The following is a 13,826-nucleotide window of genomic DNA, read 5'->3' on the forward strand; positions in this document are numbered from 1 at the left end:
TCACCTGTCCCACAGGTAACACTGCACTCCGTCCAGGGGCCATACTGCCAGGAGTACATCAGCTTCTCCACGTCATTGTCAACTCCATCTTTCCGGATCGTGTACTCGTACTTGATGCCAGGGTTAGTCACCTGGAATAGAAGCTACAAGGCAAGAGAGGGGTCCTGCCAAACCACCACGACTTTACACTGAAAACCATAGTCACTTAAAAAATACAACACCGTGTCCATTGTCTTAAAGCAGTTACCGACACATTCACTGGAACAAAGGCCAGTAAGTGAATAGTCCTCGACCTCTACTTCCACCTATACATCTGCATCCACCTGTATCTATGTTTGACCTTTTCCATTCTATTGCTTGGCTGAATTCCCACGGGAATTTCAGTTCATGGAAACAGGAAGGTCTAACTGTAGAGAGCCGCTCTGAGGGAATGACAAACAGGCTCTTTTCTGGCAACAGGCTGGTCGGTCGCCTGTGCCTTGTGTACTTACCAACCTTGTAATTATGGGTAAGTTACTTCATCTCCTCGGGCCTTAGCTTCCCCATTCGCAAATGGGGGGTAACAGGAGTACTACTCATAGGGTGCTCATGAGAGTTAAACAAATGAATAAATGGAACGTGGTTAGACATGTGTCGTCAGCACTCAGTGAACACTGACTTTTGTTGCTGTTGTTGCCCACGATGCCTTTCTCTAGCTCTCAGACTGCTTAGTTATTTTAAAGCATGTAGTTCTGGGATAAAACTAATCAGGGGTTTTAGCCAAGGCATATCACGCTTGGGACCTTCCCCTCACTTCCCTCTCCTGCAGGTAATCTACACACAACGCATTTGAAATGAATTCATCTTAAACTTGGAGGTGGTGCCTTGGTTTCCCTATGGGATTGGGGGTTCCTCTATGTAAATGTTTCCCCATGTGGACAGATAAGATACCGGGTTCCCTGACATTTATGAAACACAGATATCAAGCCTTGACCTCCAGCTTCCAAGAGTGCTCTGATCTCTGGCTTTGAAATGACTTCCCTCTAATTTCTAATATTGTTAGAGCTGACTCTCCCGGGCCATCTGTCATCCCCAAGCCACCTGTCTCCATTGGTTGTAAGTATTGTACCCTACAAATCACTCACGACTTTGAAGAACAACATATCCTACATCCTAACTCCTCGTTCCCCCAAGAGTTTCACAAAGGGAAACCTTTCACCTGTGGACAAGCACATGAGAACACGTGAAAGAACCATGTCAGTTCCCCAGCACTGCTACTTGGAAATTCATGCCAGACCGACGCAGACTGATGGCATTTTTTCTATACCCCATTTCACCCTGAGAAAAAGAGCCTGTGTCAACCACACTGAACATTGAACTTGAACCTCCCAGTGGATGGTTTTGAGGCCTCTGGGGGCCTCATTATGGGGGTTTGGAAAATTTGGGGGCAATGAAGGGTGAACAGCACAAAATTAATTCGTTGCTTCCTCCCTTGTTCCTTATAAAAGAAGTTTTAAGGATTCTTAATTCATGTCTCCTAGCAAATACCTTCATTTCCTTTCCTCATTACCTGGATCCACACAGACTCATTGGTGGGACCCGTGGCCATCAGTTTCTCCAGGTCTCCTTTCCGGTCATATTGAAAGACAGTCCCTGCCAGCTTGTAATTTCCGTTCCACTGGATAATAAAGCCTCCGTTGAGGTAATATTTTTCAGGGTCTTCACTCCTGATGGCCAGAAAGTTTCCAGCTCCCTTCACCTCCATCACCCGTATGTCCCTTGCTCCTTTTGGAATCAGTCCAATGTCAACATAACCTAAGGAGAGAAGATGATGCAGTCAGTGAAAGAGGCACGCTAGCTTAACTGGACGTGTCTGCTTGACCTTCACCAGGTAGCACCCTTGCCCTACCCCTGGGTGGCCACTGGGATTGGCAGATGTACTAACTCTGAAGAAATTTAAAGAGTTTGGCCACAAGCAGAACTTTCAGGAGCCTTGTGACTCAGAGTGTAAACAGTTTTGTGAGGAGAGGTAACAAGTAAAGACTGCCCTCTGAAGCGTTTGTGCTTGATCCAGCATTCACTTTTCTGTGATTTTATGTTGATAGTTCAGAATTTTATATCCCCTAGTTAGCTTTCCAGTAGTATCTCTGCTCCCTCATTTATTGCTGCCACATCCCGTTGTTCATCCTCATTGCCTGCAAGTTAAAGATGGATTCTTGGGAGTAATTTAATCATAACTTAAATTCATGATGAGAATCCTGGAGGGAATCTTGGGTTGATTGCCACGCTGGTGCTCTTGAATACAGCTGGTGATGAGAAACTCATCTCGAAGCACAGCTTTTTATATTGCTAGAAATTCTATTCATTAGAAACAGTTTTTTCCTTAGGTTTTGCTGAAATATGAACTTACATTTTAGTCTCATGTGTTCTAATCCAGCCTTCTAAAAAGCAGAGGAAAGTGGGTAAAGGTGACGGAAGGAGACTTGACTTGGGGTGGTAAATACAACATACAACATACAGAGGATATGTTTAAAATTGTATACCTGAAACCTATATAATTAACTAATGTCATCCCAATAAATTCAATTTTTAAAAAAGCACAGAGGACATCCATATAAAGATGACGGTCACCTCTAGCCAGTCTTCTTGTTTACTGGTTATCGCGGCAGGAAAACCAGGGGGGAGGAAAGGAACTAATGCGTAAATGTTTCCTCTCTTTGCCAGACTGCACACTAAGAGCTGTACTTCATGCATTCATCCTACTTATGCTTCTCAGGAAGCGTCAGTTCATTAACATGATGGAGTGGAAGGAGCGTGGACTCTGGGGATGGCACTGGGACAGGAGGACTGGGTCGTGGGGTGGGAACAGTTGAGCTCTAGTTTCTGTGCTGCCACCAACGAGCTCCAGGACGTTCATCGACTTATCTAACTTCTCTGACTGTGGTCTGTACAATGAAGGGGCTTGAATGAGAGGCTGCCTGATGTCCCTCCCAACTCTGGTATTCCGCTGTTTTGCCCTTGTCTAAGCTAAATGTTCTTTAGTCCTGCAGCCTTCATATTAAAGACATGGTGGTAAGACCCTGGTCATCCCGGGTCTTCCTTCTCCACTGAATATACACTAGGTTCTTCAGCCCGACAAGCCAGCCTCACCTCTGTCCCCTGAAAGTGCCCTGACTGCTCCCTCTCTCTCAGACACAGAGTAGCATGGGGTCCTGGCAGCTAGACCAAGGGCTGGCCAGCAGGACTGTCTTGCTCAGCAGCTGGGAGCAGGCCACAGCCGAAGTCCCCATTTTCAAACTGGCAGCTATAATCTGGAGGAACCAAAATGTGAGTCTTGTATTAATTCCATTTGGCCCTCACCCTCTCACCTGAGATTCATGCTACTGACTCACAATGAGCTCAGTGAAAATATTTATCACATGCAATTAAGGCTAATATAATTTTTTAAACGCCCGTGAAGCGTTGCAACCTGCAGCTATTTTCTGACTTAGGATGTTGCACGGCTTCTCGTGCAGAAAACCAACTGGCTACTACCTCATCCCTTGTTTAAAAACAAACTAAAAACAAAAGAAAATTTTTTAAAAAAGAGAAAGAACATAATTGGGTGGAAATAAATAACAAAAGAGTTTGCTTTTTATCTTCCACTTAAGAGAGGAAATCCAAAATTATAACTGTTTATCATGGATGAATTCTGCCAAATCAAGTGGGAAATATTTCAAAATTTAAAATGAAAGCTTTAAAAATAAAATAAAAGCTTTCAGTGATGTAAGTGCTGCTTTTGGAAAGTTTGCAGATAGATAATGTAAACTGCAGCAGATTTAGCCATGAGCAAAAGTAGTATTTGCCAAAGAACACCCAGGAGAAAGCCGAAGGATGAAAGCAAAGCGAGGTGGAGTTTAAAAAGAACCATGATGAAAAAGAACCATGTGACAGAGAGGCCCACCGTAGAGAGAGGGGGGAAAGGAAACACACGAGTTGCGATTTCCCTGCACCCCCACTCCTCTGCATCAAAGATGATTACAGCTAATAGTTTATACTGGGCTCTCTTACAAAATTTTCTATGCGTGCACAATTTTTTAAAGAAGTGGCATTGTGTCGTATGAACTACTATTACCTTTTAAATGTAATGTCTTTTCATATTTTTAAGCATTTCAACAACTGCAAGAATGACATAGTCCCATTTACTTAACCAATGTCCTGTTAATGGATATTTGGGTGGAAAGGAATGGCTACCGATCCCCTTATCTAAAACCTGAAGAAACTGAGTTCCCAAGAGTAAACATTTACAAGCTAGGCTGAGAGTACCTATACCTATGACCAGGGTTTACTAACCTTAATCTGGTGTTTTAATGGGAGAATGTGATCGGTAGAACAAAGATAAACAACAAACCCTCCTTTGTAGGTCTCACCCTTGTGGGCCTTCTTTATAAAAATGAGAATTACATTAAAAAGTTGCAAAAGTGAAGGGTTATCAAGACATTTTTCCTATTTCGAGGGAAGGTTCAGGGTTAGTAAGACCATTTGAGAAGGATCAACATATCCATCCATTCAGCCAAATGACTTTTCCTCTATCTTTCCCATTTTGAATGCTTTGCAAGTCACATTCTGCTAAACAAAACAAACAAAAAGAAGCAGCCTTCACTCTTGCCCTCCAGTCTCAGACCCCTGCCACTTCAACTATTTGTTTGTGCATTACCGGATCCTTCTTTCTGCTTAAACATCTTCCTCACGGTCTGGCAGGCAGAGCCGTCTCCAAGGCACACGCCGCAGCGATCCTCTGTGGCATTGGAATCGATCTCGTAGTCACAGCCGACCCTCTGCAGAAAGAGAGGCTGAGGGTGAATGGCACAGGCAGGAGATGTCACACCTGCCTTGGACCTTTGACTGTCGCGCGCCTCTTTGCTCTTGGTGAGATTGGGTTGGGGGTGGATATGAGTGCAAATGTCTCCCTTTCCTGATTCAGCAGAGAAACAGCCAAAGTAGCCACTGAACGTAAAGGCAATACCTGCTTAGAGCAGCTACAGGTGGGCACTGGGTGGCTCTCCCCTGAGTCAGGGGCAGAACTGGACACAGTTCCAAATGTGTAACTATGACAATGTCTCAGAATCAAAACGGTGGAATAGCAGGTCCCTTTGAGACGTGCAAACCTCTTGCCCCTCCCCTGTATGGGGCCTTCCCGGGGGTGGGGCAATTACTCCGCCCATCACTGGGTGGCTCAGTCCCTTCCCATTCCTCACTGGGTTACTCTCCCTGGCTCCTGAGAATAGCAGGTGAACCAGCAGTCATCAGGGCAAGTTGTAATGCTGTGACCACTCCAGTTCACAAGGGGTGAGGTCTCTGACCTGCAGACCTAGCATCAGACCCTGCAGAGCCTTCTGTGACCGCAGCCCCCACTGCCACTCACACGGACCCGTATCCCAGGCATCCTAACCTCCTTCCTTCCAGCCACAGAGGACAAGCTGGCCATTCCTCCTGTGAGCCAAGGATAACTTTCCCCATGTGCTGGACCAATTCTGTTCTTAGTGTTCTTTCCGTCGCTGGGTCCTCCTGAGTCATCACCTTTCCCTCTCCACTGATTCCTTCTCCTCGGTCCATGCACATGGCCCAGGGCTCCCCACCCTAAATTTCCCATCTGGAAAAGATGGGCATCAGTGTTCGGTAGCATCAGATTCAAAGCATCATGAACTTAGACTGAAAGTCATGAAACGTGGGGGCTTCTGCTGAACTTCTCAGTGGCTTGCTTTCCTCCATGGTCCAGCCTACTAACCACAAGTCAGTGGTGAAAGAATGGGGAAAACGTATACCACATTCTTCAAGTCAGATTTTTCTTTTCTGTTTGGAAAGAATTATGCCCTGTAGTTTTTTTTTCTCTCTCAAAGGTAATTATTTTTCTTATTTTAAAGCCATCTCCAATCGACTAGAAGGAAGAACGGTCTGGGTTATTGAATACACCCTCCCTCTACCAGCTAAACACCGACTGACTGCTCGCTGCCAGAAACAGCTCCATGCCTCTAATGCCCTTTCAGTCCAGAGGCTGCGCCCCCGAACAAGCGGAGAAACAAGTAAAGTTCTAAGGGATTAAAAAACTTAATCCTGCTAATCACAATGGAAAGAAAAGAAATTTTCTGGATGTGAAGCCTTCAGTGGTTAGGAGTAAAACGGCCCAAACCTTCCCAAGTGACAGGCTTTCATCAAGCAGGACCATCCTCTCAGGAGCTGACCTTGATAGATCACATTCCCGGTGACCCCCTTTCCTTCAGTGACTTGCAATAAGCCAGGGAAGCTTAGTCTGAGACACATTAACTCTAAAGTGTCTTCTTAAAATCTTTACCAAAAGGGGATCAATTTTTAAAAATGTAACTAATAAAGGAAAGAAAGGCAGATACATGAATGCCGTGAGCCCGCCTGTCCTCCCTAGCAATGGGGGCTGGGGCAGGAGACGCCCCCCAGGGTGCCATCCCCAGCACATGCAGTGGGTTCTCATGGAGGCCGTGCCCCACTGCCTCTCGGGTCAGCTGCACCCCTTGCCATCAGCACTGAAGTAAGTGCACAACGGAGGGCCTGTGCAGGCTCAAGCCAGCCCTCCCTGTTGCACATCAAACGTAAGGGCTCTTGGGGAAAATAAGTAGGTACCACTCTCATCTTCCACGCCCTGTGTTCTGTCAACAGGGCGCGCAACTGCACTGCCTTTTGGTCTCTGCAGAGTCAGAGCGGCCCCTGCCACCCCCAGCCCGGGCAATGGCACCAACACAGCTCTTCTCTCAGGTGACTCGGAAGCCAGACAGCCACCCAGGTGGGCAGCGTTTTGAAACAAGAAAATCTCTTTAATTGCCCGTCAGACCATCATTTCTTTCTTTTAAAGTTTAACCATGGTAGCTGATATATAACATACTGCAAGTGCGTAATGTGTACAGTTTTGGACTTACACAAACACCTGTGAAACCATCACCACAAGCCAGGTAATAGACATATCCATCGCCTTCAGACGCTCCCTCGTGTCCTTTGTGTGTGGGGGTTTGTGTGGTAGGAACACTTAACATGAGGTCTATCCTCTTCACGGGCTTTTTTTTTACGTGCTCCATGCAGCACTGTTAACCACAGACACTACGGTGTATTGCAGGTCTCTGGGACCCACTCATCTCGAATAACTGAAGCTCGACACCCGCTGGTCAGCAGCTCCCCACTGTTCCCTCTCTGCAGCCCTTGGCCATCACCATCCTAGTCTCTGCTTCTATCTGCTTGACTGCTCTACATTCACGTGTAAGTGGAATCACGTAGCATTTGCCTTCCTGCGACTGGCTTGTTTCACTTAGCATCATGTCCTCAAGGCTCACTCGTGTCGTCACAAATGGCAGGGTTTCCTTCTTTTCTTAAACTGAATAATATTCTATGGTGTGTCTATACCACATTGTCTTTATTCATTCATCTGTTGGTGGCATTTGGGTTATTCCTGTATTTTGGCTATTTTAATTAGCCTGCAATGAACATGGAAGTACAGGAATCTCCTCAAGATCCTGGTTTCGGTTCTTTGGAATGTACCCCCAGAAGTGGATTTTCTGGATCATATGGTAGTTCTATTTTTAGTTTTCTGGAGGAACGCCCACACTGCCTTCCATAGAGGCTGCATCATTGTACATTCCCAGTGACAATATACAAGGGCTCCAATTTCTCCACATCCTCACTAGCACTTGTTATCTTTTGGTTTTGTTTTATTTTATAACATCCAACCTAACAGAGGTAAGGTTATATCTTATCATGGGCTTGGCTTGTGTTTCTCTGATGTTTAATGGTGTTGAGCGCCTTTTCGTTGGCCATTGTACATCTTCTTCAGCAAAACGTCTGTTCAAGTGCTTTGCTCATTTTTTAACCAGGTTGTTTGTTTTTCTGCTACGAAGTTTCTTATAAGTTTGGATATTAATTGCTTATCATATGTATATGGTTTGCAAATATTTGCTTCCATACTATAGGCTGCCCTTTTATTCTGATGACTATTTCCTATCATCAATTCCTGATGCTGTCATTAGGCCTGGAGAGTATCTTGAGTATTAGGGAAACTGGGTCCCAGTCTCTAACTGGGCCTTTACCCCTATGTGCATGCATAATCAATAGGTGTTCTTGCTAATCCTCATTTTGGCTTGTAACCCTGCTTTACTTGTAAATTCTTAGGTAACTAAGACCTGGCACCATGGCCTAATCCACCTGGAATATCCTCATTTCTGTCGACAGTCCCTTGGCAAAGGTAGAGACCGGAAGAATGTCTGGTTCTACAATGACACTGATTCCCAGTCAATGAAACTTTAAGTGTCAAGTTAGTTAGAAAAGGTCCATGCTTAACTGAAAAGAACAGGTAAATGGTTTTGCCATTTAATAAGTGGGTGAGACAGTAGCAATAATATAGTTTCCTCACCATAAATTTGAGAGTCAAAAGATAAGATCTGGAATTCTGGAGAAAGATCTGGCCCAGAGAAATCGATTTAGGGCATTCAGTATATCACTGAAATGGCCAGGATGGCCTTGTGAAAGAACAAAGAAGGTTCTGGACAGTTTCCGAGAGGAATGAAACGGGGAGCTAACCCAGGACAGGTAGGAAGGTTGTCATAGAGGTGTGAAGACCCAGCAGGGATTGAAGACACTGACGTTGTAAGGGCACAAATTCACAAAGTTGACTTTTTTTTGTTTAAAGAAATACATAGTAGTAGGCTGGCAGTAAGATAAAAAAGGGGTCGTGGTTGGGTTGAGGAGAACCAGGGCCCTGGGATGAGAGACAGATGGGAGGCAAGAGGAGCAATCCAGCATGGTCTGTAGGACAGATCGGGGGGGGGGGGGGGCCGGGGAAGGGAGTTAAGCCAACGCTATGCTGACAGGGGGCAGGGGAAGGGTGGAGGGACTGGAAGTCAGAGAGCTGGTGGCCCAGAGAAGGGGCGAGAGGGCTGAAAAGGCAGCAGGCTGTCCGAAGACAGTCGGTAAGGTTGCAGAACCGGGAAAGCAGTGATCAAAAATGAGAGCTATCCTGAAAGTTCAAGGTGTAAATTGATATATTTGATCACCAAGCTTAGGAATTCTGTCAAAGTTAAAAAAAATGGGGCAAGCACAGGTAGTTATCTCCTAGGACAAATTCAGTTTTGATCCAGCCTTGATCATTCCTTTGATGATAGAATCTGCAGATCTAAAATGTGGGTGAACATGAACTCAAAATAGACAGTGGAATATATATGCAAAACCAAATGCAATAAATATAAGCCAATATATCTTCACATCCACAAAAAGATGGATTAGACAAACACTGTATACACTTTTTTCTGATGGTGTATCTTTTTATTTCAATACATATTCAATTCCCTCTTTAAAAACACAACTGTAGTAAATGAATAAGACTGACAAAACTGAAAATGTCTACAACCTGGATCTTAATGGCCTTAACCTTATGCCATTAAGGTAAATTTAATTTGAGTAATTTTTTAGCTTTTAGCTCAGTGTAGTGCAGACAGAAAGTGGGTAGTTATACATTCTAAAAGGCCTTAACTAGTTTCCGGAAAGAGGAAGGCAAGCCGAAAGAATATGTCTTAGTCTATCAAACCGATTTAATTAGTTCTAAAAGAGGCACCTAAGACCCCAAACAACTATGTTTTCTGTCACGTGCTAAAGATGCTGCCTCCATGAGTGCAAAGGTATTTAGGTCTAAAAGATTATTTTGGCATCACATCTATTTCCTGGTGAGGTAAGTTCTCAGCCCCAGCTGCATATAGCAATCAGCTGGGGAGTTTTTAAAATATCAATGGCCAGGACCCAAATTCCAGAGATGCTGAGTTTTGAGATGGAGCCAGACACCAGTCATTGCAAAGGCTCTCCAGGTAATTCCAACAGGTGGCCGGGCCTGACAGCCACTGCTGCAGGCAGTCATGGGCTGTTTGGGTCTGAACAAACCTTTTCCTACTCTGGCAAACACATCTAGCCTAAAACATATTATTATTTTTGGCTCTTTGTATATAGCAGTAATTACTGAGTCTGAAAGAGAAGCCTGAGCCTTTTCAGATCAAGAATCTGCAGTAATTATGGCTTGCAGTTCACTCACTCATTCCTGGGAATCAACACGCTGCCTCCTATGCTTTGCTCAGTACTGGAATAGGTCAAAAGGCCACTTCAAGGTGACAAGTGCACTCTCCCAGGGTGCTGGACATTTATGGGCAGGGGCTTCTTACAGGGGTAATTTGGTCCAGTAGGAAAAAAAATATGATAAATATTTGCAAAAACAAATAAAATGTATTAAGAGCTTATTGTGTACCAGGGCTCTATTAGGGCTTAACATAGATGACCTTATTTTTTTTAACAACCCCGACTAGGAAGATACATTAATATCTCAATTTTATAAAGGAAAACCAAGCCTCAGAAGATGCATAGGGTGATACAGCTAATAAATAATGGTAATGAGTTTGCATTCTAGGGCCTGAGTGCTAAGTCATTATGCTTCACTAACAATTAATTAGGTATTTCTATGCATACTTTTTCTTTCATTGATGAAAAACACCTTCTCTCTAAGCTGAGACTTATGCCTGGGTGTTGGATCACAAAACTTGTTCATTATTTCCTTGCAAAACAAACTCTGAACAACAGGAAGAAGTTTTTCAAAGGTTGTACACATAAAAGCATTAACAAATGAAGTCTAAGTAATTTATATAAAGGTGGAGGTGATTAATAGAGTCAGTGAGGAAAAGTTAAATAGCAATCAGAGGACCTGGTCATGCAATCTCTCTTCCTAAGAAGATCACGTCAGTAATCAGTGGAGAATTAAAAGTAAAAATGCCTTGTGAAAAACACTATACGAACTATTAGTAATTTCAGTTTTTTCCCCCTAAAATTTAATGACTCTGTTGGCAAGTAAGCAATGAATAATTTAATGCCACCGATATAATCTGGGTTGCTTTTTCCTAAAAATTCCCCTTTTATCTTTATAAAGTATTTTTTAAAGATTTTACTTATTTTTAGAGAGAGAAGAAGGGAGAACAAGAATGAGAGAAACACTGATATGACAGAGAAATATCCCTCTGTTTGCTCTCATATGCACCTTGACTGGGGATTGAACCTGCAACCCAGGCGTGTGCCCTGACTAGAAGTCGAAATGGCAACCTTTGGCAAGATGATGCCCAGCCAACTGAGCCACACCAGTCAGGGCACAGTTCCTCCTTTAACTTGGTTCTTCTTCAATGTGCCCCTGCTCCATGCCTAAAATAATACCCCAGAGCATGTCAACGAATCAAGAAATGAAGAAAACTATTCCATTCCAAAATGTGTCTCTGATATACACTCGAGAAGTCTTGTCTCTCTGACCAAAAGTAAAACCCAGACCAGAGGCAAATTCCACAAAGCAAAAGGTTTGAATGTCTGACCCTCTGAATTAATAAAAGTGGGGTTTTATGAAGTTGTAGATTAAGGAAACATACCCAATACCTTACATATGCCATTAATACAGACATTTCTGCTGTTGCCACCTTCAAAGCAAGGGGTACCATCAATAACAGCATCCAGCATTTTCTCGGAAAACTGGCCATCTATGGGTCGGCAGTAGAGCTCACAAGGATGTGCTGAAGGGGAAAAGAGACAAACCTTTGAAGTTAGCTTTTCAGCCCAGCACCCTTCCCCCAGAGTCCTTCCATACATGGTTATACTCATGACCCTGAGCGCTGTTAATCTGGAGATGCCCATCTTTACTTTTCTATGACAGGTGCTGAAAAATAGTGTTTTTTTCTTTTTTCAGCTAAAGAGTTTTACAAATTAAATTGGGAAGATTGCTTTAAAATGCTACGCCCTTTGTAATCAAAGATGAAGCCTCTCAATCCAGCTTCAAACTGTGCTTATGAAAGTAAGGCACTGCGCGGGTGGCGTCAACCTGGAAGTTAAGTCCTGTCAACTGCTGACAGAGGGGTTCGGGCCAGCAGGACACCTGGCCCCTCTGTGCAGCAAAATACGTACACCTCCAGGGGAGGTGGCTCTGTCCAATGAGACCAGCTCTTCACTGACACCGAAACTACTACCCCACTGCCCCCAAACTGTCCCTTATCTTCCTCAAGCTCAGAAAGTCCCCGGACACAGACGGACATCCACAAAAACAAAGGATCTGCTTTGTTCCTGAAGCTGAAGCCAAGCTGCTTATCATAATGGCCCGTCCCATCATGCTGCGTCCTACACTGAATCCATTCTAAGGTTCGATTTTCTAGTCCCTATGAATGAAGACAGGCTGATCTCCAGCACAGAAGTGTTCAAAAGATTTACTTAACAAAATACATACCTATACATAGGTACTTGGAATAACCAGAAAGGTAGATAACCTTTAAACCGATGTGACCTTACATAACAGATAAAAATTTTAACAAGTAATACATGCATATGATAACAATTCAAATAGGAATTTTCTTTTGAATGTCTTGTTTTCTTTAAGGGAGGGACTTCTGAATGTCTTCTTCAGAAAAGTCCTTTTGGGATCTCCTTTGGATCTGCTTCTCATGGGAAGGACTCTCAGGTTCTCAGTGGTTTGACCAGCGGGGGCCTCGATGACACCAGCTGTTGGGCCATGTGCCACGGACCCACCGCAGTGTCGATGAACACCAGGTGCAAAGGCAGAACGCACAGCTCTAGATGTGGCTGCTCCCGGGTGCAATGACCCTTGTGGTAAAGTAGTAAACGCATAAAACCCACCAAGGCAACTAAGAGCAAGAGCTCCAAACACTGAAACTCTGGACAAACCTGAGACACAGGTCCAAAGCACGTGCTCAAAGCTTAAAGAAAGAATAGCAACTGATTTTCTATAAGGTCCCGTGGATGAGTTGTCCGAGAAAATGAACAGTCAACATGAGCTGGAGAGATCACGGGACAAAGTGCCAATGGAAAGGGGCCAGTAGACTCCAGGAACAAGGCACGACATGGATCGTTGTAAATCTTCGTTCCTGGAAGCATGTCAGCTTTGTCACAGCCCGACCTGGAGCAGAAGAACTTGGAGCAATTCTGCTCCAAGACATGAGAACACTCATCCCTGTGAGTGAAGTCCAGGGAACTGCTTCAGAAACCCTGGGCTGTCAGGAAGGGTGGAGGCAAGGGAAACACTTTAAATAAGACTTTGATTTGAGCTTCAGAATTTGGTTCCAGAATTCTGAAGCCCAGAAATTCCTAATCTGGGACATGAGAGGCTCGGCTAGACCTCCCAGGTTCTCTGCACACTTACATTTTCCTTAGAGGCGGTTTCTATCTAAACCCAAGGATTCTTGTAATAAACTGTATGCCTGCACCCAGGTGTCCCTGGGTGCTGGGACTAACCCTCCAGTTCTTGAGAGTGCTGCCAGCAGTGGCCCTCAACTGTTACCTCTGCTTAAAAGAGCTTCCCTTCTCAAGACAGTCACCTGCTTCCAGGGGCAAACCACACCCAGTGCCTGGTCCATGCTGGGCATAGGGACCTGGCTCCCTTCTACCCCCTGACACAGTGCAGCAGCTCTGGAGGTCCCTTCCATCTCCAGGGCTCCCACAGAGCTGGAGGAGGCCTTTGTCAAGGCTGCAACGCAGCCCAGCTCCTGCCCTTGCCCGAGCCCACCTCTTTCCCTCTCCTTCCACAACGGCTGAACTTCTGGCACGCTGGTCTCCGTCTTGGAGTCTGGGTCCCAGGAACTTGATCTGCCACAGTTCCTGAAAGATGGCCCTGAAGGACCCTGTCCCATGAGGAGCAGACTGTGGTCTGACCTCATGTCAGACCCCCACATTTGCCGGAAACCTCAGTGGCATCAAGCATGAATTGGGCTCAAATATTTAGAAAAAACAATTTTAAAAATTTGCTTAAATCCACAGTTATTTGGGTGGTCTGAGAA

The 13,826-nt window shown here is 44.6% G+C and overlaps 1 protein-coding gene across 2 annotated transcripts in view; it reads right to left on the minus strand.

Moving 5' to 3' along the window:
• ADAMTS12 (ADAM metallopeptidase with thrombospondin type 1 motif 12) overlaps nucleotides 1-13,826 on the minus strand; it is a 213,689-nt gene that overhangs the window by 69,647 nt on the left and 130,216 nt on the right. Inside the window, exons 13-16 of one of the 2 annotated variants that reach the window (XM_037063137.1) lie at nucleotides 11,425-11,558; nucleotides 4,676-4,796; nucleotides 1,550-1,794; nucleotides 5-143 (exon numbers count right to left, since the gene is read on the minus strand). In XM_037063137.1, coding sequence (XP_036919032.1) covers nucleotides 5-143; nucleotides 1,550-1,794; nucleotides 4,676-4,796; nucleotides 11,425-11,558 — 639 coding nt within the window. Of the gene's footprint in view, nucleotides 1-4; nucleotides 144-1,549; nucleotides 1,795-4,675; nucleotides 4,797-11,417; nucleotides 11,559-13,826 lie in introns of those variants that run through there. The other variant, XM_037063138.1, reaches the window with a different exon arrangement.

Source organism: Sturnira hondurensis, unplaced genomic scaffold (genome assembly GCF_014824575.4).
Source record: "Sturnira hondurensis isolate 20B ecotype Veracruz unplaced genomic scaffold, ASM1482457v3 Scaffold0014384, whole genome shotgun sequence".
Taxonomy (NCBI): domain Eukaryota; kingdom Metazoa; phylum Chordata; class Mammalia; order Chiroptera; family Phyllostomidae; genus Sturnira; species Sturnira hondurensis.